At 51.4% G+C, this 27,215-nt stretch overlaps 1 protein-coding gene across 2 annotated transcripts; it reads left to right on the top strand.

Annotated features, from left to right (window-relative positions):
* Window positions 1–27,102, top strand: HNF4A (hepatocyte nuclear factor 4 alpha). Of its 2 annotated transcripts, none has more exons than XM_007193092.2 (10): window positions 1–182; window positions 4,066–4,240; window positions 5,349–5,443; window positions 10,892–10,998; window positions 11,692–11,847; window positions 15,726–15,813; window positions 16,705–16,860; window positions 19,237–19,473; window positions 22,623–22,775; window positions 23,834–27,102. In XM_007193092.2, exons 1-10 carry the CDS (start codon window positions 68–70, stop codon window positions 23,974–23,976), a joined length of 1,425 nt encoding a protein of 474 aa, XP_007193154.1. In that variant the 5' UTR covers window positions 1–67; the 3' UTR covers window positions 23,977–27,102. The 2 variants fall into 2 exon arrangements, with proteins under 2 accessions (XP_007193154.1, XP_007193155.1); XM_007193093.2 differs by having other exon boundaries at window positions 22,623–22,745.
* The last annotated feature ends 113 nt before the right edge of the window (window positions 27,103–27,215 follow it).

Raw genomic sequence — 27,215 nt, forward strand, 5'->3', positions numbered from 1 at the left:
CTCGGCCCAGAGCCTTCGGGGTGGGCATCCTGGGCAGGGCAGGTGGCCGAGGTGTGAAGAGGGGAGGATGCGCCTCTCCAAAACCCTTGTCGACATGGACATGGCCGACTACAGTGCTGCGCTGGACCCAGCCTACACCACCCTGGAGTTTGAGAATGTGCAGGTGTTGACGATGGGCAATGGTAGGTGGGGGCAGGTGTGCCCAGGTGTGCCAGTTGGGGGCAGATATGCCCAGGTACGGGAGCGAGCCTTCAGCACTCAATTTGGGACTGGGAGGAGAATGGTTGATCAGCACGTTGGTCCCATAGGTGAGAGCACAGGTGTTGCCAGGTGAAGCAGGTGTGCCCAGGTACAGTGACCAGAGGTATTCTGGGTTGGGGGGTGCTGCAAGGGCAAATCTTCAGCAAAAGTAGGTCCCAGGTATTCCTGCCAGGCCCCTGTGGTCCCTGTTACCAAAGCTGTCCCCGCTCAGCGTGTCACTGGGAGCGGGGACTTGATGGGGAGCTTCCTCTGGGCGTCCAGCTCCAGTAACTGGTCCAGCATGGCCCCTTCTTGAACCCCTTGGGCCTAGGTCCCGAGAGATGGAAAGGTGTGTCCTGTCCCTGGGGACGGTGGATGGCGGCACGGCTGGGTTTCGGGGCATCTTTGGGACTTTCCTGGGGTGAACGCCCCACTTAGAGAACATGGAGTTCTCAGGGAGGTTTTGCTAAATGAGACGCGGATCAGCAGTGCGTGTGCCGTGTGCGCGCGCGCTGGTGTGCGATCGTGACCTCCTCTTGGCGTGCGTGAGTTTCCGTGTACGCGTGTGGGCAGGTGGCAGTGTGTTGCAAACGTGTGTTTCCGGGAATCCACTTGCGTGTTTGTGTTCGCCTGTCTGTGTGTGCGTGTTCTGTGTCTTATTTCTAGTTGCATTTGTTCACTGAGTGGGTCTGTGTTTGTTGGTGTCCCTAGGGATGCCTGTGTTTGTCTTATGTCCGTGAGCGGTGACGAGTGTGTGTACGTGTGTCTGTGGATGTTTGCACACGTGGTCTGTGGATGTGGATTGGTTTGTGTGCCCCGAGCTCCCTGGGTGTATGTCCCGTTTGGGCATCCTGTCTCGTGCCCCTGTTTATACCTGCTTGTGTATGCGTGCGCTTCCCTGCCCTCGGGGGTCCAGAGCACATGTGACTGTGTACACGTGATGTGCAGGGTTGCCATTCGACAAATGCGATTCACATCAGCAACAGGTCCATTTGTCTCAGAGCAGATTGTGTTGCCTATGTGTCTCTCCCCAGGTTTATACATACGCTCCCATAGAGCACATTTGAAGGTTGGGGGGGGGGGTCTCCTGCACAAAGAGATGGGGGAAGGGAGGAGGCCTGGAAGCCAGGATGCTGGGACATGACTGGTCGAAGGCCAGCCTCAGAGGAGAGGGGGCAGCTGGTCGAGGTTGGCCTTCCACCTGCCTTCCTTCCATGGCTCTGCGGCTTCAGCTGAGGTCTGTAGAACTTGGGTCAGCTCAGCTCAGCCAAGGAGAGGTGTCTGCCCTGCCCGTGGTCAGTGGGCACTGCCCGTGGTCAGTCTTACCAGCTGCTCGCCTCCCCCTGCCATTCACTCACTGTGTGACCTTGGGCACGTCACCTCCCCTCTCCTGGCCTCTGTATATTCTACAAATGGGCTTAGTCACCTGAGGCCTGCTGGCCGGCCGGCTTTTGGGAGTGTCCGGGGATCACGTGAGGGAACTGAGGGGAAAACACACAGGAAATGGTAAACAAGAAGCTGCTGCACTAGGCAGGGTCTGTGTGACCCCAGAGGGATAGTGTGTGCTGCCACACCTGGTCACCGCCCAGCCCTGGGCTGCCCCCATCACCCCTTCAAAGCGCACATCTCCAGCTCCCGAGAACTGTGTGTTCCTGAGACAGAAGCCAGGCTCCTTACTGGCTGTCCTGAAGACAGAACAGCCTCCAGCTCTGGAGCCAGAAAGATCGGGGCTCAAATTCTGGCATAAATCCTTCCACCTGTGTGAACTTGCCAAACCATTTTCCTCTCTGAGCCTCAGTTTTCTCATCTGTAAAATGGGAGTAAATCATAGCACCTGCTTCCCAGGGCTAACCAGAAGATCCAATAAGATAAGGCACCTGAGTGCTTAGCGCTGGTAACTGGTCCTGGCCCCGCATGAGTCGTCTCAGGAACTCTGAGCATGTCTAAGAAGAGTCCCTTGGAGTTTGAAGCGGGCTGAGAGTTGGGGTTATCTTTTGCATACATCCTGGGCTGGAGGCTTGAAGGCTCCAAAGATAGCTCCCTACCTGCCTCCCACTCTTGATTCAGAAGTGGCAGAAGTTCTTGTTTATCAGAGGCCCAAGCAGACACCCCAATAAGGACAGCACTGGCCAGAGGCCAGCACTGGCCTTCACACCTGGACCATAAATCTGGTTCCTCTACTTAACAGCAATGTGATGACTCTGGGCAAGTCCTGTCCTCTCCGAGACTTGATGTTCTCACCTGGAGAATGGGAGCCATCAGCTGACCCCGGGAGTGGGGTGATATACTTGGCATCACCCAGCCTATCCTGCCCAGGATATGGGAGCCCCTTCCCCCAGCCTCCGCCTGAGTTGTGGGGTCAGCTCTCCTGGGGGTTGGAGGAGGCAAGGCTGAGGGAGAAAGGGCACCAACGCAGCTTAACAATTATCCCCATCTCCAGGAATAATTCACCAAGTGGAGGGGGCCGCGCTCCTGGGCACCCTCGGGAGTCTAGGTGATGTTCAGCTAGGCCACAGCAGCAATGAGATGTCCCTTGTGCTTGGAGGCTGGAAGTCATCTGCTCCCAGAGTTTTCTTCTGCAGAAAAGTTTTCATTTCACAAACACTGATACAGTGCTTGTTATGTGCCAAGCACTTCACATATATTGATTCACTGAATCTTCATAACAGACCTAGGGATTATCATGTTCCCCGTTTTACACGTGAGGAAATGAAGGCACAGAGAAGTAAATTAATGCAGCCAAGGTCACACGGCTAAGAGGTGGGCAAGCTAGGATTTAAACTTGGCAGAAGGGCCATAGAGGTTGTGCTCTTAACTACAGCACTATATCCCTCTCCAGTTCTTAGCTAGATGTTCCCTAGGAATTCAAGATTGGATTCAGGGTTTCTATGAAAACACGTGTGTGTATGACTTTGTGTGATGTGTGTATGTAGGCATTTTTCTGGGGAGATGGTCAATAGTGTTTGTCATCTTCTCTAAGAGGTCTATCCTTGGTGGAAGATTTGCTTACAAAAAAGAGGGTTCAGCTGCTGAAATTAAAAAAAAATTGAAAACAACTGGACCAGTCAAACTGCCCCTCTTTGCAGTTAGGGAAACTGAGGCCCAGGGGAAATTGAAGCAAGGAAAAGGAGCTTGTCCCAAGGCCACAAGCAAGTTGGTAGCAATACTAGTACCCAGGACCCCAGCCACCTGCCTCTTATTCCCCTCTTCACGTTTACATAGATGCAGTAGCTTTTGCTATGAGGTGCTCAGATCCTTGCCATGATCCTCCCAGGAGGGCAAACGAGCCACTGTCCTTGATGTATGTCTTCCTGTTCCCTGGGAGAGTTTCAGGGCCCCTGGGTACCAAGCTGAGAGCCACCCAGACCTGTTCACTCAGTGAGGAATGAGGAACAGGACCTGGTTCTGGGCAGATGCTGGGGGAATATTTGCCCCTCCCACGGTCCCCTCCGCCCAGCCAATCAGGGTCTACAAGGGTTGGATGCATACTAGGAGACAGCCAGGTTTTCATTCCTTCCCAGAGAAAGCTGGGGCTAGCGGTCTCCACGATGGGGAGGAGCAGACCTTTGCAAACAACTCTGTGAAGTCAGTGTCACAACCATCCCTAAGTTATAGATGCAAAATGGGGGTTCCAAAATGCCGAGGAACTTGCCCAAGTTCTTGGAGGGAGTATAACAGCACCTGGGTGTAGCTGAGGCTGAAGCCCTGGGGAGATCCCCACAATGCTCATATCAGTTTCTGAATCTAAACCACCAGGAGAGCAGGGCCTCCGGGAGGTGACTTTCTGCCCCTCCTGTGTCCTCACTCTTTTCTTTTGTGGTGCAGACACATCCCCATCAGAAGGTGCCAACCTCAATGCCCCCAACAGCCTGGGTGTCAGCGCCCTGTGTGCCATCTGTGGGGACCGGGCCACAGGCAAACACTATGGTGCCTCAAGCTGTGACGGCTGCAAGGGCTTCTTCCGGAGGAGTGTAAGAAAGAACCACATGTACTCCTGCAGGTGAGGAACCTTGATTTCTCCAGCTGGGAAATGGGTGCACTTGGGCTAATGTCCCCCCGGGCCTGTCCTCTCTCTGAATAGGTCCCAGAGGCATCTGCCCTTCAAGCCCTTCAAGCCTCCTCTGATTTCTTAGTCCTTGCAGATCCAGATGGGAACATCTATTCTAGAAACTTCATTTATAGATCATAAAGCCATTGACTGACATTTATTGAGTACTTACTATGTGCCAGGCACCATACTGAGTCTTTGCCTGTATTACCTGTTCCCAGAAACTCATTGTTATTTTTCCCATTTAGCAAATGGGGACCCATGAGGTTTAGGATCAAGCCTTCTCTGAAGCCTCAGAGGATGAGGACCATCCCCCAACTTGGTGCTTTTTCTGGGGCAAATAGGGGATTGGCCCCAGCCTTTCCACCTCTCTCAAGGCCTTGGAGATCCCTCCTTCAAAGCGTCTCACATTCTGGGTAACAACAATAATAAAATAATGGTAGCTGTCAGTTACGAGCCCTTACTATGAACAGATTGTGTGCTGAGCCCCATTAAGGTAATTATCTCATTTTCACCTGTCAACACCCCTCTGTGGTCGTTACTATTATTATTTTCATTTTATAGATGAGGAAGCTGTGGCTTGGAGAGGACTAGGAATTTACCCAAGGTCACCCAGCTTGAATCAATGTCAGATCCCAGATTGACACTCAGGGTCCCACCCATAACCACTGTGGGTACTGCCTCTATTCCATATCCCCCCCCCAGAATGTGGCTTATGTGGACCAAGTATTGACACTGATCCACAATCAGGAGCCCACTCTGGGCTCTGGGATTTTATAGGATATGCTGGAAATAGCAGTGCCTTGTACTTGCAGCTGAGTGATCTGAGGCCATGGGTCACCTCTCTGAGCCTCAGTTTCCCCATGTTTAGCGGGACAGGGTTGGGCTCTCAGAGAGTCCATAGGGCCTTTCCAGCTCCTGGTTGGTTAGCAGCAGAACCCCTGGGATGAAAGGTTCGAACAAAGAGGCTGGAGGTCAACCAGATGGCCAGGATCCTGGTTCAGACCTGGGAGGGGGAAGGCTGTCTCTTCTCTACCCAACCGTCCAAAGCCCTCCCCAGATTCAGCCGGCAGTGCGTGGTGGACAAAGACAAGAGGAACCAGTGCCGCTACTGCAGGCTCAAGAAGTGCTTCCGGGCCGGCATGAAGAAGGAAGGTGAGCCTCGGCCCTCCCGCTGCCGCCCCACTGTCCCACCTGCACCCACAAGCTCCCGGCAGCCGTTTACAACTGCGGCCACAACTTTATGACTTGGTGACAGGCCCCAGGGTGACTGGCTAATGGCTGAGAGGAGGGAGGGCCTGAAAATCTGACCATAGGGAGGGGCTGGGCTTGGTCTTGAGAAAGATTCCAAGAGATAAGCTCCCACTTTCAGCTACTCAGGTTCCCAGCGCCACCACCCCTGCCTGCCTTTACCAACACAAGGCAGCCGAGTCGGGTGTTTTTTTCTTAATATACTATTGCAAACATTAGGAAAAGTGTAGAGAATGGCACTACGAACATCCATGGACCCACCACCCAGACTCAGCAAATGGGAATGGGGGCGGGGGTGGGAGAGTTCTATACCTGAGCTCCCTCCCCAGGCAGTTTCTTAATCTTCCTTCTTGGGCATCAGGTGACCCAGTGTCCTCCCATTCTAGGAAAAGGGAACAAGGCCCCAGACTCATCCTGGGTGGAGGAGGATGGGAACGCTGGGGCACAATGTTTATTCGGGTCTCCCTGGCCTCCTGCCACCAGCAGATACCAATGCCCTGGCTGGGCGTTTCCACAGTTGATAGTTCCTTCCGTTCTCATGACAGCCCTGTGTGGCACTATTATCCTTCCCGCTTTTCATGGACGAGGGAACTGAGGCCCAGGATGGTTCTGCAACTTGCCCAAGGCCCCGCAGCTGGTCAGACAAGCTCTGAGGTTTGAACCCAGAGCTTTGCACCCGAGTTCATTGCTGTTTGGACAATCCCTCAATGCTGCCTACTGTGCCCTCCGGACCCCAGGAATGTTTAAAAGTTTTTCAGCCTAAGCTCAGGAGGCAAACATCTTTTAACCGCTTCTCTGGGTAACTTGAGTTCATTTTCAAATCTCTTTGTCTCCTTCTCTGCTCAACTCCCTTTTCCCAGCCCTGGGACTGGCTCCCAGACCTTCACTTCCAGCCCGCAGCTGTGGCACAGCAGCCAAAACCCTTGGTCTGGTTCTGTACAAACACACACGCACCCCCCACACCCTCCCCCGCAGCAGGATCCTGGGACCCAGCCTTCCCCGGGCAGACTGAGAAGGAAGGGAACTTGGCTTTGCTTGTCTCCCCTCCCCGACTCTACCTCTGAGCCCCTGTTTTCTCTTCTCCCTCCCTGGGAAATATCTTCTGGGTCTCCTCCCTACAGAGCCCTTAAAGTTCACTAGCTCTGCTGGGAAACCTGGGCCTGTGATCCTCATGAAGAAGTGGGTGGTCTCCAAGGCCCCTTCCGGCTCGCAGCAACACAATTCTCTCATCCAGACCTCAGTTATCCTCAAAGTCGGGGAGGGCCTTTTTCAAAAGGCAGATGCCCCCCTGCTCTCCCCTTACCCAGTTATCAATGGGATTGAGCCACTCTCACCTTGAACTTGAGAACGACTTTGTGGAATGAGAAATGTTATGAATGGGGGACTGCCCTGGTGGTCTAGTGGTTAAGACTCCGTGCTTCCAATGCAGGGACGCGGGTTCGATCCCTGGTCGGGGAACTAAGATCCCACATGCTGCGCAGCGTGGCCAAAAAAAAAAAAAAAAAGAAAGAAAGAAATGTTATAAATGAGACTACGAGGCATGTATGAACAGCTGGAGGCAAGAAAAAGATTGAGAGCTATAGTCTAAGAGCCAAACAGTCTAGGGCTCTAAGAGCCAGTGATTCTATCACCCCAACAGCCTAAGATTTTAGGTTTGAGAGAATGAATCTCTCGTGTTAAAATTCCAGGCCTTGTGACAGGCAGGTGGGAGAAAGGTTGGCAGCTCACCTGAGCGGATGGCTACCTTCCTAGGCTGCAGGTAGCCTGGTCCTGCATCTGGATGGTCTTTATAGATGTCTCTTGTTAAACATTCAGAGTCACTTTCACGTGTCACTTTGAGGAAGTTTCTGCCCCATCTGGGCTCCAGTGTTCACATCTATAAAATGACAGGGGTGGATAATGAACCCTTCCAGCTCTGTGAGTCTAGCTTTACGCCCACTGATCTACCTGTACAAGTACATACTGCCCACCAGGACATGTGTGTTTGTTCCCTGATCCTCCCACTGAGCTGCCACAGAGGCAGCAGGCCCAGATCCTGGCTCCTGGAAGGGGAGGGAGAGCCCCCAGCCATTCTGCCATAGCTTAGCCTTGAGAGTAGCCAATGGCTTCTTGTCTTGGAGAAAGTGGCGTTACTCCAGGAGGATAGGAGAATCGACCGATAGCAAGTGAGTGTGGGCTAGTAAAGGTTGGTGCTTATTTACATGCTTGGGTTAACCAGGAGATCATGACACATGCAGTTGCTTGGTTGCTTTGAGAACAGGCCAGGGTAGCAACGTGTTCCATTGCCACTGTGGTCAAGTTCTGGGAAGTCAGGACATTACTAGCTCTACCTAAGTCTTATAGTTCCAACACCCCTCCTCGGCCTGGTGGGAGGTTCTCAAAGCCAAGAGAGATTCTCAGTGGAAGCCCCAGTGATCAGGAGAGTTGGGACCAGTTTTTATTTCCCTTCCTCGCTGGCCTTAGGAAGATCCAGGGATTAAAACTCAAAAGTTGTCCCTGAGGACAGGAAGGTATGGGCCGCAAACGTAGCATTTATAGACCAGTCAGGTGTATATGAGGTCATCAGATCTACCCCCTCCCCATTTTACAGATGCAGAAGTTGAGGCCAGACAGGTGATGTGATTGGCTCGGGGGTGGGGGAAGGCAGGACTAGAGCTCAGGCTCCCCAGAGCTGAGCAGACACCAAGGTCCCTGGATGAAAACTAGTAGTGATGGCCTTGGGAGCCACCTTCTCGGTCTAGATTCCTGAAACTTCCTCTCGACCACAGGGAAGGGCTCTAAATCTCAAAGTCTTATAAGTTTGGCCAGAGGCTATTCCACGGTGGTCAGAAGTGGGTTCTCTGAAAGAACAAAGACTCTGGGAAGAAATCTGGCGAATCAGTGGGCTCAACAACCGGTCTCAAATTTCTTCCTCTGAACCTACACCTGCCTGGGCCCCTGCTGGCAGACCCAGGACAAATGTCTGACTCCTGGCGTCGGAAATCCAGCCCAGGACGCAGAGCCAAGGGTGCAGGAGGTACAAGCTGGCTGTAGACCAGGGGCCGTCTGATAGGCCCTTCCTGGGAACCCCGGCCCAGCACCCCCCTACGCCCCGACTCAGGGGTTCTCTCGGAAGACAGGCTCGTCCTCCTCTCCGCCTCTGCCCGGGCCGGTTAATATTCAATAGAAGTTACCTTAGGTCCCCGACCCTGCTAATACTGAGCAAACATTTGGAAAACATCATTCCGTGACTGAGCTCGCGCCGGGCACTGATAACACGGGCCTAACCTTGAGGAGCCCAATCCCCAGCTGCTGACAGCAGCCCTTTTCTTAGGCCGCCACTTGGCGCCCTGGTGGGTGCGGGCTGGTAGCCATGGGAGGGGTGTCGCGGGCGGGGCGGGACTCGGGCAGGGGAGCGGTGCTGGGAGCTGGCCTCCGTCCAGGATGGTGGGTCTGGGGAGAGGAGATTTCTTACCTTGGGACCTCTATCATATCCCACTAAATTCCCGGGCTCCCTGTACACTATCTGACTTTCATTCTCTGATTTCAACAATGTGTGAACTCAGGAGAGAGTTGAATAGTGGGAATGTCAACGTTCCATTGAGAAATGGTGCATAGGATGTGCCCAAGAACCAGGGCTTGTCTCATCCTGCGCCTTCTTTCAGCCGCTCAACAGATATTTATTGAGCACCTACTGTGCACCAGGCTCTGTTCTACTTGTTGGGGCTACAGCAGCGGACAGTAGGGATGATTTTCTGGCTTTCTGGAGCTTTTCTTCTCTTAGAGAGACAGAGAGTGAAGAAAGAAACAGAGAGTAAGTACCAAGAAGAAAAATAAGGCCGGAGAAAGGGCAGAGCCTGCGGGAGGGCTACCACATCAGACAGGATGGTCAGAGCAGGTGTCTCTGAGACGGTGATATCTGCACAAAGACATGAGTAAATGAAGAAGAAGCAGCTTAGCTGCAGGGGGAAGAGAATTCCAGGCAGTGGGAACAGCAGCGGCGAAGGCTTTGAGGGAGAGTGGCCGAGTGAGTCCCAGAACAGCGGGGAGGCAGGTTTGACAGGCAGAGAGAATAAAAGCGAGATGGGAGAGACAGGACCACCGTGAGCAATTGTCTTTTTACTCCGGGTATGATGGGGAGGTCCTGCTTTTTAGCAGTGGAGGGATATGACCTGAGTTGGGTTTTAGGGGATCCCTTTGTCTTTCGAGAGGTGCACAGACTGCAGGGGCAAGGCCAGAAGCAGAGTGACCAGTGAGGAGGGTCTGAACTACCCCAGGGCCCAGCCCAGAGTGGGAGCCGCAGATGGATCTTGTAAAGATTTCTGATGGAATCTGGAGTGTGAGCTGATGGGGTAGTGAGAAAAAAGGCATATAGTGAGACCCCCAGGCTGGGAGGAAGAATGAACCTGCCTGTTGCTGAGATGGGAAAGACTCCGAGGAGCAGGTTTGGAGGGAAAAGCTTATAGTTGGGGAAACCGAGGCCCAGAGAGAGGATGTGACCTCCACCAGCGCATGGAGAGTGAGGGATGAATCCCGACAGGAGCCCAGGTCTCCTGCCACCTCGTCCTCCCTCCTTCCAGCTTCAAAAACATTCCACTGTGAGGCTCCCCGGACTCCAAGGGCCAGGCCAGGGCAGCAGGAGGACCACCTTACATCTTAGGCCAGGATGGGGATGCCCGGGGGGTGTGAGGCCCTGGTGGACGGAGGCCCTGGATCTCTGAGTTCCTGGCAGGGAGCCCCGCAGTCGGTCAGGAGGGAGCCAGAGCTTTGCCGAGCTGCTCCTGAGAAGGTTTGTCTAGAGCACATGCACTTCCTGCTGATGGCTGAGACCACCAGGGCAGGTGGGGCCTCCAGATCCCCTTGTCCAGGCCTTTTGCCTCCACACTCAGGAATCCCTGACCATCTCCGTCACCCAGAGCAATTCATTTTGCTTGTTTTATACACTTTCATCTGGAAAGAAAGGCATCCTTTTCCAAAACAGAGCTTGAAAGTCTGTCATCTAGACAGATCCCCTCTTCAAAGTTCAAGACCCGCCTTCAGCCCTCTGCCAAGTCATCACGACCTTGCATGCCTCCAGTGATGGCTGGGTCACTCCTATAGCCACGCTGCTGTGTGCGGGGCAGTTGTGGCGCTTGGCAAGTTCTCCCACAAGCTGGGCCAGGACCCATCTCCGCCCATTCCCACATGCTGATCTGGGCTCTGCCCCCTGGACACTCCCCAGCGCCCCCCCAACTCCCGCCTCCAACCCTGTTTCCTTTGTTCCAGGCCAGCCTTGCAGTCCTTCCCTCTGGGTTCAACCACCTCCCCTTGCTCCTCAGCCACCCCTCATGGCATGGGAGCCCCCCACCCCCACCTCTCTCTGCCTCCTCACAGCTGTCCAGAATGAACGGGACCGGATCAGCACTCGCAGGTCAAGCTACGAGGACAGCAGCCTGCCCTCCATCAACGCGCTCCTGCAGGCCGAGGTCCTGTCCCAGCAGGTACTGGGGGACCCTCCACCCACCTGGGGATCCCTCACCCCAAAGAGGAATCTCAGCTCCACCCCTGACCTCCCCAGCCAGGCCCTGGAGCAGCAGATGGGAGGGCCCTCAGCTATCGCAGAAGGGAAACTGAGTCCAGGGTCACTCAGCTGGTTTAGTAGCAAAGACCCACAGCCGGCACTCAGGGGCCCTGTGGGGCCTGCATTCTGCAAGCCAAGCAGTTTTCTCTCTCGCTGAGGGCCTGAGATCAGCTTAGCCCCGAGAGAAAAGAGGAGTGCACAAGTGGACAGAGTAGCACATGGGGCTCAGCCAACCCCTTGCTGTGTGACCTTGGGCAAGTCACAGCACTTCTCTGGGCAGTGGTTTCTTCACTTATCCGATGAGGATGAGGATTTTTGCTCTGCTTCTCCTCTAGGGCTGAGGGGTTCCTTGGGGCTCAAAGGAGCTGGTGGAGGAGGGGGCAGGGGGCAGGCAGCAGATAAAGGCCCAGAGAGAGCCTCTTCCCCCGTAACTGCCTCCTCATCATCCTCCCTTTCCGGTTTTCCCTGAGCTTCCTTCAGAGCTGAGAAGGCACCCACAGTCCAGCTCCCCTTTTCCAGACAGGAGAACTCTCTGGGGCGGGGGCTCTGTGCAGGGGACAGAGAATATAAGGAGGGCCCGGCCATCCCCAGCATTTTCCTTCTTCTCCCCCAGATCACCTCCCCTGTCTCTGGAATCAATGGTGACATTCGGGCAAAGAAGATCGCCAGCATCGCGGATGTGTGTGAGTCTATGAAAGAGCAGCTGCTGGTGCTTGTCGAGTGGGCCAAGTACATCCCAGCTTTCTGCGAGCTCCCCTTGGACGACCAGGTGAGGGTGAACACGGTCTGCAGGCAGTGCGGGCCCCGCTGGCCCACCTGGGATATAGCCTTGGACTGGTTTGATTTTATTTAACAAACATACATAGTGCTCATGTGTGCCTGGAGCTGTTTAAATCACTTTATAAATATTAGCTCATTTAATCCTTCCAACAACCCTAGGGGATCAGTGCTATTATGACCATCTTATAGGTGAGGAAACTGGGGCACAGAGAGGTTAAGTAACTTACTCAAGATCACACAGCTAGTATCCAACACAGGTGGTATTAGAACAGGCAGACAAGCTTCAAAGTCCAGGCTAGTAGCCACTGCACCACTGCCCCAGGCAGCTCTCCTGGGGAGGATGTTGGTAGGGGCTCAGGGGCAGGGATCAGGAGGTTTGGGCTTGAGCCCTTGCTCTAAGATAGGTTCTCTGTGTGATCCTGGACAAATTACTTTCTCTCTCTGAGCCTCCATTTTCTTATCTGTAAAGTGGGACTTGTAATATCCACTTCAGAAAGCTGTTGGGAGGATTGAGGACATTGCCATTTTTAAAAAATTTGTATTGGAGTGTGGTTGATTTACAATGTTGTGTTAGTTCGGTGTACAGCAAAGTGAATCAGTTATACATATACATATATGCACTTTTTTTTTTTAGATTCTTTTCCCATATAGACCATTACAGAGTATTGAGTAGAGTTCCCTGTGCTATACAGTAGGTCCTTATTAGTTATCTATTTTATATATAGTAGTGTGTATATGTCCATCCCAATCTCCCACTTACCATTTGAAAAGCGTAAATCATGTAATGGGGCACCTACACAGTCCCAGGCCACAGCAGGCCTCCCTAAGTGTCAGTTTCTTCCTTGTATCCCACCAAGATGGTTTAACTCAGCATTTTATTTCCCAAAGTATCTTCTTTGGAATACCAAAAAATGTCCCAGGGGAAAAAGGGGGCTGAAGGGGTGGGGGCTGAGGGCAATTGAGTTTCTGAGATACTGTAAATGGTAGCGCCTTCCCAGGGCACCCCCGAGGCCTCTGCAGACACTTTCCCTGTTTGGGAAAGAGGAGCTGGACTGGGTCACCTTCTCAGCTCCAAGGGAAGCTGAGGGACACCAATGGATAGTGTTCCAGGTACCAGCTCCTGGTGCATTTGCTTCTCTGTTTTGCACATTTGCACAAAAGATTGGCAACACATGTCAGTCTATTAAAGTTTCTGAGAAGTCCTCAGGCAAGGCAGCTATGGAACTCTAGGAAGCCTAGGGCTTCTCGAAGTCTTCTGATGCCCAGGCTCTCCTGGAGTACGTTAGTATCACCTGGTGGGACACGCTGTGAAAACCCTGGTTTGGCTGGTCCTCACTCTCATACGGGGGCTAGATCAGACGCCCTCTCACATGGATTCCTCTCTGCTCTGGAAGGGATGACAAGGCAGGGATCCTGGCCGAGCTGCCCCTGCCTTTTCCCCTGCTCCTCATGTTCTGGCCCTGGTCCCCTCTGCTGGAGAGTCTGTATTAATGTTTAATCCCTCCTGTTCCTTCCCAGGGGCTCAACAGGGCAACAAGATCCCCCCCAAGCTAAGCAATTGTTAACCTCAATTTCCCACCCAAACCTTCCTGGCTGGGGCTCAGAGCATTCTCAGAGAGCAGTGATGGGTGGCCAGTAACACAGAATAATCATTAACATCACCACCCCCCTGCCTGCCCGCCCCCAGAACAGCCACCATGTTAGGGGGCTAGACCCAGGGCCAGGAGGGTTCCCAGCTCCCCATTCATGGTGTATAAGGAGCTCATCTTGCCCAAGATGGGTGGGGCACACCTGGGAGAATTGGGGGCACTGTCTGTCGACATTGCCCCAGGAACCACCTTCCAAGTTTGTTTGCTTCTTGGTTTGTCTTGGACATCAACCCATTGAAACCTAGAAGGCTGGGTAGCATTGGATAAGGGGACTAAGGCTTGGAGAGAAAGAGCGATTTGCCCAAGGTCACAGAACAAGGCAGTCCCAGGGTGTGAATCCAGGTCTTCTGCCTCTTGATTGCAGAGGCACTGGGGTAAGTGACGAAAGTCCTGCATGGTGCCTGGCATATAGGAAGTGCTCGATAATCAGCATCCTTTGGCTTCCTTTTGCCCTGGTCGTGGAGAGGGAGCTCTCGCCTCCAAGGCTGTTTGCCATTTCTCCTCTTTTCCTGTCGCCCTCACCAGGCTTAACCATGGGGGAACAGATGAGGTAAGGGCAGGGCTGTAGGAGGGGCTCGATCTGGAGAGGATGTTAAGTAGTTGGCTCGTCCATTCACCTATTCCTTCCTGCTTCATTCAAACAAATACTTATCGAATGCTTACTACGTGCCAGGTATCCTCCCTGCCTTAGAACAACTTCGCCTCCTTAGAGAGGCCTTTTATGATCTCCTCGTCGAATGCAGTTGCTCTTGCCCCATTGCTCTTTATCACATGACCCTCACGTTCCTTTCTTCTTCCCTCCCTCCCTCCATCAATCTATTTTTTCTTTCTCTCTCTTCCTTCCCTCCTCCCTTCCTTCCTTCCTTCCCTCCCTCCCTCCCTCCCTTCCTTCCTTCTTTCTTTCTCCTCCTCCCTCCCTCCTTTTCTTTCCTTTCACCATTGTGTCCCCAAACAAGTGTCTGGCACTTAGCAGGCACTCAACATTTGATGACGACAAGAATCAGCAATCCAATGAATTAATGAATAAAAGCATTTTTGCTTCCTAGTTTAGCCTGCTAAAACACTTCCAAACTCCCTAACCCAACCTTGCAGATAAGATCCTTGAGGCTACCAGCCTGCTACTGTTTGACCAGCCCCATCCTCTGGTCCTCATGCAAGCACTGAAGTAGGTGGTTCTGAAAGGGCAAGCAATGTCCTCCTGTGCGCTGGCAGAGCTCCCACCTCACACTTCAGTCTTCCAAGGCCTCCCTGTCCTCTCTGTAGGGAAGGGGTCGGTCAAGCGGATCCCCTGCCAAGGACCAGTGCTCACACCTTTGCCTCAGGAAGCAACATCCATGTCCAGATTCTTATAACGCTTTCTCAGAATCTAGAATCTTCCAGCGTCAAGTGGGTGGATGCCCTGGAGATCTTCTGGAGCAATGATTTCCCAAACACAACGGTGCATCAGAATCAACCAAGGAGCTTGTTAATTTCAGATTCTTGGGCCCACCCCAGACGTACAGAATCAGCGTTTCTGGCAGTGGGGCCTAAGAATCTGCGCTTTTACAAAACAGTCTTCATAATCTTTCATAGCTGATCCATGGGTAGGAATTCAGGACCCCGGAAAAAGCTCTAAAAGTTTTAGAACTTTTTGGGTTTGTAGACCCTCTTGAGAGTCTGATGAAAGCCTTTTAAGTCTCTGCTAAAAAAAACCCCACATACCCAGAGTGTTGTTACAGTTTTACCAGCCATGCAGATGAGGCCCAGAGGGGAGCAGCTAGCTACCCCGGACACAGCAATTCAAGGACAGACTCAGCATTTGGTCTCCCGGCTCTGAGCACATGTTCTTTACCCTTCCAGGCAGTTTTATCCGTTATGGGAGGAAGGCAGCAGTTTTCTTTTCTTTTTCTTTCTTTTCTTTTTTTCTTTTTTTTTTGTTTTTTTTTTGTTTTTTTGTTTTTTGACCGCACTGCACGGCATGTGGGATCTTAGTTCCCTGACCAGGGATTGAACCCATACACCCTGCAGTGGAAGTGCAGAGTCTTAACCACTGGACTGCCAGGGAAGTCCCAAGGCAGCAGTTTTCTGATACCCATTTTATAATTCAGGCAGGTAAAGGCAAGGAGAGCATTAAGCTGATTTGCCCAGGGTCATTGACTTGGCCAGGAGCAGCCTTCCCAGGGGTGCGGACACCTTCCCAGGGGTGTGGACACCGGACGCCATCCCTTCTCTCTTCCAGGTGGCCCTGCTCAGAGCCCATGCTGGCGAACACCTGCTGCTCGGAGCCACCAAGCGCTCCATGGTGTTCAAGGACGTTCTGCTTCTAGGTGAGGATACTGCCTGCCCAGCCAGGGCTCTGCAGAGGGTGTGCCCAGCACGGAGCACACCCGGGCACGGGAGATTTCCATGGTAGTGTGCAGAAGTGAGGGAGAAAGATCAGGAATGGTCCTGTCCTCAGTATTCTCAACTGGATACCCCACTCAGATGCAAAGAAATGTGGACTCGAAGAATTAAATTCCCCAGCATGCAAGTTAGAGCACAGACAGGGTTAGCCCTGGAATAACATGTGCATTCTGATGTACTTTCTGGAGTAGGAGCAAAAGACATCCAGGAATGGCACAAACCCCCAGCCTATGTCACCTACGCCTTCATAGCATGTTTATTATTTTAAATGCTTATATAGGGCACACCATGAGCCCTAGCCTGAGTACTTTACAAATACTAACTCCTTTAATATGACGACCATATGAGGTAAGCTCTGTAATGTATTCCCATTTTATAGATGGAAAAACTGAGGCACAGAAAATGATTTACCCAAATATATCTGGCTAGTCAGTGGTAGAAGCAGGACTCAACCCAGGCAGTCTAGTTCCAGAATCTGAGCCCTTATCCTTGGTGCTTTTATGCCTCCCACGTGGCCCTTTAATGTCATCAGTGTTGTGGGTCTGTTGTCATGTTGAACGATGGAGCTTGGGTGATGTGAAAGGGGTCCTAGGAAGTCAGGCTCCAGGCCCAGTCCAATGACTGCAAGCAACTCATTCCTTTAATCTGGGCCTCAGCTTCCTCATCTGTAAAATGGGCGTGACAATCCCCACGCGCCCCTTCTCCCATGGGCACCAGCTGCATTATAACTGCCAATGGCAGGGCTTGTCCAAAGCTAGGGGAGAGGGGTACACCCAGGTGGCTTCCCCATCCCCTCTCCTTCCCAACCCATCCAGGCAATGACTACATCGTCCCTCGGCACTGCCCAGAGCTGGCAGAGATGAGCCGTGTGTCCGTGCGCATCCTGGATGAGCTGGTGCTGCCCTTTCAGGAGCTGCAGATCGATGACAATGAGTACGCCTGCCTCAAAGCCATCATCTTCTTTGACCCAGGTACAGCCCACACCTCCCACCCTCCCCTGATGCTCCAGACCCTCTGTCAAACTTCTCCTACTGGGTTATGTACCCTGAGTTTACCACCTCATCTCTTTAGTACATCAACCAGGAGAGGCCACTTCTATTAGCTCCATTTAACAGATGAGGAAAATCAAGGCTCAAAGGGCTGAAATGACTTGATAGGGTGCACTGACTCCAGAGGCTTGGTTTTTTTCTGTCCCTCAAAAAAAATTTTATCAAAATAATATTTACACACACTTAAAATGGAAGTAGTCTTCCCCACCACACTTTTCCTGTCTGAAGCCTACTCCCCATGGGGGAACCATTTCCAATTCTTTTTACTGTTTCTTCTGGCAGTTACCTCTCCAGCTGTAAATAAAATGCTAACCCTTCTATTTCTTGGTTTATCCATTTTAGAACATATTTTTCCTCTTGTGATAGTTGAGGATTGCACTTTTCTCTATCACCGCTCCCATCTTTTCTCCCCCATCCTCCTAATCTATTTTTCTTGCTATTTCAGTGTCTCTGCTGTTCACCTTTATAATGTCCTGAGCTTATGCTTTTATTTCTTGTCCCATTACCTGTAGGCAATATCTCCTAACCCTTCATCAGCAGGATAAAGATAATGCACCCCACTCTCCCCATTCCATCTACTGACTTTCCACCTGCACTTTTATACAACGTTGTTGTAGTTGTGTCTTTGTGCAAAGTGTGATTTCATTTCACAATGTCAAGATGGATGCCTGGGCTGCAAAAGCCTGCTGGCTTCCTTCCCTCCTTCCATGTTAGAGAGGACCTACTGTGTGCCAGACGCTGTTCTTAGCGCCAGGCCCTCCTTGCATGGAGATCGCCTCTAGTAAAAATAGTGATAAAGAGGAAATGAGCACTGCTTATGGAGTGCTCACTAAGGCTCCGTTCTAAGCACTTCCTGTGGATGATCTCACTTTCTTACTTGTGAGGTAGGAATTGTTATTATCACTATTTTGCAGATAAGAACACTGAGGCACAGGGAGATCGATTAACTTGCCCAAGGTCACACAACCAGGAAATGGCAGAGCTTGGATTTGAACTTGACTATCCAGCTCTCAAGCCCATGTTCCTACCTACCACACGCTATTCCCCGTTTCTTGAGGGGGTAAGATTTCTAGTTCTAGTTTCTTCGAGAGCCTGGCCCAGGCTGCATCCCCTGTGGTGCTTGGCACGGAGCTAGATGGATAGTAACTGCTCAATAAAATGTGCAGGATTACTGATGCTGAGTCAGGGTCAGCAACCTGGCTTGGACCGGCAGGTGACCTAGGACAGGGCCGGGCACGTGGGTGGTGCTCAATAAATATTTATTGACTGAATGAAAGAATGCGCAAACGTGGCCCAGAAGAGAAAGCCCTGGACTGGAAATGTGGGTGAAGTTCTCTTTCTGCTGCTTACTTTATCCATAAAAGAGGAAATAAAAGAGGAAATAAATGTATTACCTCCATGACGGTTGAGGTTAACTATTGGATGACCCCTTGAATCACCTTCTTAGTTAAGGATCTAGAATGTATCCATTGATTTTTTTTTCATTCATTCATTCATCCTTCCGTCCATGTACCCATCCTCTCATCTAATTATCTGTTCAACAAATATTGACAACACATGGTGCTAAGTGGTGGGTTTAAAAAGACAAAAGAGATGTATGCCTGCCTGTACAGAGCTCACAGTCTAGTGGAAGAGACAGTTACATCCTGTGTGCTCAGTAGTGATGGAAGAGCCACAGAAATTTGGGGACACCATGGACACTAAGAGTGCAGACTTTGGAGGGTGGAATGGAGACAGCGTCCTGAAGGAAGTGTAAACTAAGCTGAGACCCCAAGACGACACAGGCAAGGGAGCAGGGAAGAGGGGAGACTGTTCGAAAGCAGCAGAAGCAGTGTGTGCTGAGGTCTGGATGGTGGGACTTTACCTGGGAGTCAGGAGCCCTAATTCACATCATGGATCTGCCAACAAGCGGCTGTGTGGCTTGGGCCAAGTCCTTTCCTTGTTCCGTGCCTCGGTTTCCCCATCTTTCAGATGAGACGGTTGTAAGGTACCCTCTTGGGTGTGTTCCTGAAGTCCTGCCCCCCATCTTCCACTCCTTTCTCCCAGTCCTGCATCTTAGGAAATGTGACAGAAACCTTTTTCTGCCTGAGTCCAGGAAGCTACAGCTTGCATTAGTGCACTCTGGTTCTTGAGGACCGTGAATCCTTGCCCCAGCGCTGCTGGGGACTCCCTATATGACCTTGGGCCACGAGGTCTCCCATATCAGGGCCCCAGGAGTAAGGGGACATCTGGGTCCCACCTCCCCAGATGCTCCAGGTGGCCCCCACTGCCTCCCTTGCACAAGCTCTCCCGTTGCAGATGCCAAGGGGCTGAGCGACCCAGGCAAGATCAAGAGGCTGCGTTCCCAGGTGCAGGTGAGCCTGGAGGACTACATCAACGACCGCCAGTACGACTCCCGCGGCCGCTTCGGCGAGCTGCTGCTGCTGCTGCCCACCCTACAGAGCATCACCTGGCAGATGATCGAGCAGATCCAGTTCATCAAGCTCTTTGGCATGGCCAAGATCGACAACCTGCTGCAGGAGATGCTGCTGGGAGGTCGGTGTCCGGCCCAGGAAGGGATGAGAGGTGGGCGGGGCGCCTCTCCAAGAGACAAGCCTCAGGCAGACCTGAGTTCACCTCTCAGCTCCATCATTTCCTCACTCGGTAGCTTTCGGCAAATCCCTTTACCTACCTGAGCCTCAGTTTCCTCATCAGGAAAATGGGGATAATGGTCTGTTAATTCAGGTGCTGAGAAGCTAGCATGTTCCAGTCACTGTTCTAAGTGCTGGAGTTTCAACAGAGAACAAGATTCTGTCCTCCTGGAGGTTGTGTATGAGTGTGTGTGTATGAGTGTGCGTGTGCCTGCCACTGTGTATAAAGGCTCGTGGAAACAGATGATTATCAAGTACGTAATAAAGAGGGCAACTACAGATTTTGAAATAACCAGGTAATATGATAGAGTATAACTGAAAAGAGGCCTCTTTAGATAGGTTAGCCAAGGGAGACTTCACTGAAGTGGTGACTTTTATGCCACGGACCTGATGGAAGGAAAGAGAACATTTAAAAGCCAAGAGAGAAACATTCCAAGAGATGTAGAGCAAAAGGCCCTGAAGCAGGAGAGGCTTGTGTCTTCAAGAAAGATAAGGTTGTGAGACGGGAGGAGTTACATGAGATGAAGGTGGAGATTGAGCAGAAACCAAATCATAAACATCATCTTAGAGGCTGTGGTCAGAAATTTGCATTGTATTCTCATCACTACTCTTATAAGAAGACTGAAAAATCAGACTAATGTTTTAAACAAACTATCCTGATTGTTGGGTAGAAAGTGGATTTCAGGGGAGCAAAGTGGAGACAGGAGACCCCTGAGAAATGTCACTGTCTCCAATCAGGGGAAGGACAAGGAGGCTTGGACTAAGGCATGACTGGAAATTGATCAGCATAGATGAACTTGAACATCTATTTGGAGGAAGAACCCGCAGGATTTGCTGATTGATCAGATGGGGGCGGTGAGGGGAAGACGAAGAGTCAAGGATGGAACCTACATGTTTGCTTTGAGGAACAGGAATGGTGGTGGAGTAATTTACTGAGATGGGGAAGACTGAGAAAAAATAGCTGGAGGCTGGGGATGGTGGTGGTGAGGGATCCATTTTAGACTTTAGTTAAGCTTGAGATGACTGTTAGGTATCCGGGTTGAGTTATCCAGGAGGCAGATGGATGTTTGACTCTGTTGCTCAAACAAGGCCAAAGGTGAGGATGAGAGGCAGCTTCGTGGTGTCCCAGAAACTAGGTGCCAAAGAAGGAGATAGAGGAATCCTAGCCAGGGGGATAGGAGAAAAGCCAGGGAGAGTCCCAGAATCCAAGAGAAGAGCGTATTTTAGTGTGGACAGAGCATTTAATGGTGTTAAATTCCACAGGAGGGAGAAGGAGGCTCTTGGCGATTGTGTTGAGAGCAGTGTCAGAAGACCATGGGAAAGGAAACCAGATTTGAGGCCGGGGAGCAGGTATTACAGAGTGAGTGAGTTGGAAAGTGGAGAAGTGGAGATAGCAAGAGTATACTGCCCTTTGAAAATGTTTTGCTAAGAAGGGGACCTGGGAGATAGCTGAGGATGATTGCAAGGGAGTGATCCTAATGATGGGCCACGGAATCGTGGCTGAACTAAGAGGAATATGGACGGTGACAATAGTGAAAAGTGGGGGTCAGTGAAATGACAGCCTCAATAGGGCTGAAGAAGTTTTGCAGTGATGGTACTAGAGGAAGTGAGCTGGAAAGGTAAGAGGCAGGGTCTAAGTGAAGATGATTGAACTTAAGATTTTGGAGGCGACACAGTTACCGGTGATGGCCAAGGACGAGGTTTCTCAACCTCAGCGGATACTTGGGACTGGACAATTCTTTGCTGAGGGGGCTCTTCTGTACCTTGTTTAACCACATGCTTGGCCTCTACCCAAGATATGCCAGTATCACTCCTTCAGTGGTGACAAATATTCAGATATTGTCAAAGGTCCCCTGTGGGACCAAAATCACCCCCAGCTGAGAACCACTGTCATATGGTAACTCATTTCATTCTCACTTTGACCCTGTGAATATGGGGTCATAATGAATCAGGTGTCACTGAGATCAGGATCAGGAAGGAGCTTGTGTCTGTTGCCAGATAAACATGAGTAAGATAATCTCTTCGGGTCCTATAATCTCATCTGTAGAATGGGTTAATAATGATACCCACTATACAGGATTGTTGTGGGGATTAAATTATGTCAAACATGAAAAGTGCTGTAAAACAGTACCTGGTACATAATAGGTGCTCAATAATTGATAGCTATCATTGAAACAGGTATACTTTAGAGGCCCCTTGCAAGCCCTAAAATTCCATCATTGTCATATTAGTGAACATAGCCTATTACCAAACCTTATATATATGGTACTGTCATTCTCTGACACATTTTTTGAAGCAGTTACTGTGTTCCAGACATTTTGCTAGGACCTCAAAGAGAGAAGAAAAATGTACCTGTAATTGTAATGCTCACAGACAGAAGTGATTGTTCCCAAAAGATGGGTTACAGATAAATGACGATGGGAATTCCAAGGAAGGAGAGGTTTACTTACTACTGGACTGGGGAGAATCAGGAGAGGCTTCCCAAAGGAGGAAATATGTGAGCTGGAATTTGGACTTAGGGATATTGGGGGGGGGGCGGGGGAAGGGGAGGTAGAAGGCGTCTTTAGTGGAAGTGACACAGGAGCAAAAGCACAGAGCTAGAACAATACAGGGGACACATCGATGCTATAAGTAGGTCATTTGGGCTTCAGATGTAGGGGATGAGGCTTAAAGGTGAGTTGGGACCAAATGGTTGAAGGACTTGCACACCAAGGAGCTTTGAGAGCCATTGATTGAATCCATTATATTAACATGTAATCAGTACACTGCTTGCTGCAATATTTAAATAATCTCACAGCTTCTTTAGATGCTCCTTGTTTCTTTCAAGTCACTTTATTCTCTTGGTTTTGGGGTCCTCTCCATACCTTCATGAAGCCTGTGGATAGGAATGGAAGCCCCTGGAAATAGGGGCTAACCTGGAAATAGGAACCCAATAGGCACCGTCAGTATTGGATGGGCAGGTTGATCGGCCACACTTGAGGAAGATGGTGCCTCAAGGCCCACGGACTTTATCCCAGACTCTTCATCCGCACTGAGTACCCCTTCTACCTGCAGGGTCCTCCAGTGATGCACCTCATGCCCATCACCCCCTGCACCCTCACCTGATGCAGGAACACATGGGCACCAACGTCATTGTTGCCAACACGATGCCTGCTCACCTCAGCAACGGACAGATGTGTGAGTGGCCCCGACCCAGGGGGCAGGCAGGTGGGCAATTGGGCTTTACCCAGGAAGGGGTGAGGTTGGGGCCCAAGAGGGAATCTGGAGAAGGTCGGGTCTAGAAGATGGGAAATGGGATAAAACAGTTCTCTGTGCTCCAGGGTAGGGAATGAGGGGTGAGACAGTCCATTGTGAAGGCTGTTTATTCAGTGAGGTGATTGAAGCGGCCCTTGGGATAAGGCAATCCACTGGGTGAGGCTGTCCATTGGGTGAGGATGTCCATTGGGTGAGAGTTCCATTAGGTGATGTTGTCCACTAAGTAAAATTGTTCATTGAAGTAAGACTGCCCAATTGGGTAAGGCTATCCATTAGACAGTTAGGTGAGACTATTCATTGGATGAGAACCTCCACTGGGCTAGATTGTCCTCTGAGGTGACATCTCACAAGAGTGAGTTTGTCATTGGGCAAAGTTCTTCAAAGAGTAAGATTATCATTGGGATGAGGTGGTCTGCTAAGATGAGGCTGCATTTCATTGAGATTGTCCTTTGGGAAAGCTGGCCATTGAATAAAGTTGGCCAAGTGGGTCATAGTCAAAATTATTTTCTGAACTGGTAATGGGGCTGGGGCCGTTAGTTTCTGTTACTCAGCTGCATAAAGATCAAAGAAATGGTATTTTTTGAGCCAGTTAGCCAGACCCTTGGGTCTCATCTACTGCTGTTCCTTTTCCCCAAGGAAGGATGTTCCTGTCACATGTCCCATTGTCCATAGGGAGAGTCAACTTGGGCCCTGGTTTGAGAGCAGCAGCCGAAGTCTCCATATCAAATGGTGGAAGAGATGGGGGCTATGGGGACTTGGGCAAAAGGTTCTGACCACAGAACCTGACCCAGCCACAACCTTCCAGACCTCATGGAACTTAGACTTGGTGATCTGGGACTCAGAAGGTTTGGGCCATAGGAGACCTTAGAGGGAATCTAGTCTAATTCTCTCATTTTGTAGTAGAGTAAACTAAGTCTCAGAGAGGGGGGCGCACTTTCCCAGGACTCTTTGTTTACTCCCCAAAGGGCTGGCATTCTGAGCAGCCCCTGTCTGTCTCTCTATCCCTCCAGCCACCCCTGAGACTCCACAGCCCTCGCCGCCAGGTGGCTCGGGGTCTGAGCCCTACAAGCTCCTGCCAGGAGCCATCGCCACAATCGTCAAGCCCCCCTCTGCAATCCCGCAGCCGACCATCACCAAGCAGGAAGTCATCTAGCAAGTCACTAGGGGGAGGGGGCTCTGCCGGCCCCCCGGCCCCCTCAGAGAGCCCCTGATGGTCACTTGGTCACAGTGAAGAAAGCTGTGACAACAGGGCCAGTCCCAGAGCAGTAATGGAAAGGGCGAGGGCCCTAGAACTTGGGCTACGGGCCACATCCCACTGCCACCCTTCACTACCCGCTCTGGTGACGGGGCTGTGACTTGGGGAGACCCCAGTTGAAACATCCTCCACTGCCTTGGACAACTTTTCTCCTGCCGAAGCCACTGCCTTCCCTTCATCCTTCACCCCAACTTTTTCACCCCCGAAGGATTGCTGCCTGGAGACGACATGAGACCTTGCTTAAACATGGCTCCCTCCCCACTCAGATTGGTACTTCGTCCCTAGTACTGCCACATTGTCAGACACAGAGCCCTTCTAGGCTGGGTCAGACGGTGGCACCTTACCCATCCCTGTTCTGCTGTCCTAACCGCCACTGTCACCTTCCTCAGCCATCCTAATATCTCCAAAGCCACCTCTCCAGAGGCTGAGGAAGACTTGCAAACAACTCCCCCAGTCATCCCGGGAACATTTTAAAAGCACCGATTGGAGCTAGGCACAGTGTAGGAGATTGTCGAGAAGGGAGACGCCATTTCTCCTCTAACCCCTGGCTCTTTCCTCCTTCAGGGACTTGAGTGGAGCCCTTGAGTCAGAGGGCGGCCAAAAATGCTGATCCCTACAGGCGGCCAAAAATGAGAGAACAGTCCAGGGTGGACACTGCAGCCGGGACCTGGGGGGAGGGCTGGAGTGGTCAGAGAAGGCAGCAAGGGGTAGACTATGCGCCAGGCCTTTAAGGAAGGGCTGGATTCCAGCTGGTGGACGTTCCAAAGAAGAGCAAACAGCCTGGGCAAGGCAGGGAGGTAAGAAGGAGGGTGTGGAGGGAGATGATGAAAGACGGGCCTGTCTGGAGCAGAGGGGGCACGCTGGACAGCCTGGGGACTGTGAATGCCAGACTGAGACTTTGACGACTTGGGTCTACGGGCTGTGAGTAGCCGGGGAGGGATGTGCAGTGAGCTGAGCTTTCAGGAGCTGAAGACCGCAGTCCTACAGAGGTGGGAAGTTTGGGAGGGAGCGGAGACATCAGATGGGGCTTGATGATGTCATCCAGGTGAGAGAGATGAAGCTGGGGATGGAGAAGACAGATGGGTGAACCTCAGGTCAGAGTGGCAGCAAGGAGGAATTATTCCACAGGGTCTGTCTCAAGTGCTTCCTCCCGGCACTGTCTTCAGGCACTTGACCTGCACCATCTCCTCTCATCCTCCCTACTACCCAGAGATCGTTAGTGAAGATGAAATTGAGATCTAAGAGGTTAAGTCATTTTTCTGGAACTCAGACAGCTAGTATGTGACCAAGTCAAGACTTGATCCCAGGTCTGCCCGGATCAGGAGTTCTTAACCTCGGTGGCTGAAAATCTTCTCTGAAAAGGCCCTTCTGTCCTCACTGGGATTGAGTAGAGGGACTTCCTGCCCCCTTCAGCAGCCTCAGAAGCCAAAGGCTCATTCTTTCCAGGAGTGCTGCCCACCCCTAGGACTAAGATTGGCCTGAGGCTGCACTAAAGTCCACTTCGGGTCCAGAATCCTGTTTGCTGATAAACAAGGAGAATTCACGGCTCCTGGATCCCTTTTCTCTTCGCTCCCCAAGTCTGGGGAAGGGGCATTCAGCGGTGCATTGGGAGATCGACCAATGTGACCTGGCATTCTAGAGGTGGGATGGTTTGTGTGGGAGCAAGGGAGAGGTAGGAAGGAGTGGACTTGAGACCTGCTCTGTGGAGAATCACTCAGGGTACCTTCTGGAACCATTAAACCCCAGGATGGCACAGCCAGCACCTCATCCATGCAGAATTTTGGAGGCTTTGGGAAAATTCTGGAAAGTGCCACTGGCCAGTAGGAATTACAGAGATGTGTCCTGGGATTGGAGCTGTGCTTAGGGAGGAGAGTGAACAGTCAGACTGACTACCTACCCTCCGCCCAGGGGTGGCCCTTCTGAGTGGATGCAGGCAGCACCCCAGTGCCCCCGGATTTCACCATTAGTGAGTGTTCCTTTTTGTGAAAGAGGCATGAAGGGTATTGGGGCAGCATGTCCGAGAGCAATTGCCGCATCTCCAGTGCTATCAGGGTTGGCTTTCCCGCTCCACCAAGCCAAGTCCCCAGTCCCAGGAGAGGTTGTCTCCTGCTCCGGATGCCCCATGCTTCCTCAGCCACCCCTTATTCCTGGGGCGCTTCCCCAGAAACCCCAGCCAGGGCGCTCAGACTCGTCTGGGGCAAGGTAGGGAAACTGGAATCATTTCTGGTAATTGTCATTCCCCCTCTTTGCCCCTCCACCCACCCCACCCCCGCCCCGCCCCAATGTTGCCCAGGCCTCTATCTGTCATGGGAGCAAAGCTGAGATAAGAATTTCCCATGGGTGGGGTGGGGTAGCAGTGGCTTTTAACAGTAACAATCTTCTGGGCCAGGGGGCTAGTTCTCAGCCCCAAATCAACCTCCCTGGAGGAGAAATCCATTCTACTTTAATAATGTTATTGCGAAGCAGGAAACACAAAACAGAGAATTTAGTTTTCTGACTCTAAACTGAGGACACGACACCACATTGGAAAATCTTTTTTCTTTTTCTTCACTACCTGAGTCGTGGTCCTAAAACATAAGATCTAATGGACTAAAAGAGGGTTGGGAGGGCAAGCACGGATCCTGTAATTCCTCCACTGAGACAACCCCTTCTCTAGGCAGCTCTCAGCAGCTTCGAGAACCCACATGGCTCTCCTGAGGGTGGACGAAGGGGAGCAGACCGTCGGAAATGGACGCCCCTCGATTTCTTGTGATGACCAAGCCAATTACTTTTGCCAAGTCACTCTGTGATTTGCCTTGATTGTGATGAATTTTGAAACTTACATCGAGCATTTCTGGAAGTGGGCTGTGTCCCGCCAGACTGATCAGCATCTTCCAGTGGGTATGGATGCCATTGGGTCCTGTGCTGTCCCCTGAGCCCCTGTCACTGCCACCCAATGGGGCAAAGAAGCAAAAAAGATTTCTTACTCTTGTGTGTTTTAACAAAAGTTTATAAAAAAAATAAATGGCGCATATGTTTTCTAAATCCTTGGATGAGTGTCTTTTCTTCCTTTCAGTTGTTAGAAATAAGAATGAGAATAGTCGGGTAGTTCTTTTTTTTTAATTATTAATTTATTTATTGGCTGCGTTGGGTCTTTG

The sequence above is a fragment of the Balaenoptera acutorostrata genome, chromosome 15, assembly GCF_949987535.1.
Source record: "Balaenoptera acutorostrata chromosome 15, mBalAcu1.1, whole genome shotgun sequence".
Classification (NCBI taxonomy): Eukaryota; Metazoa; Chordata; class Mammalia; order Artiodactyla; family Balaenopteridae; genus Balaenoptera; species Balaenoptera acutorostrata.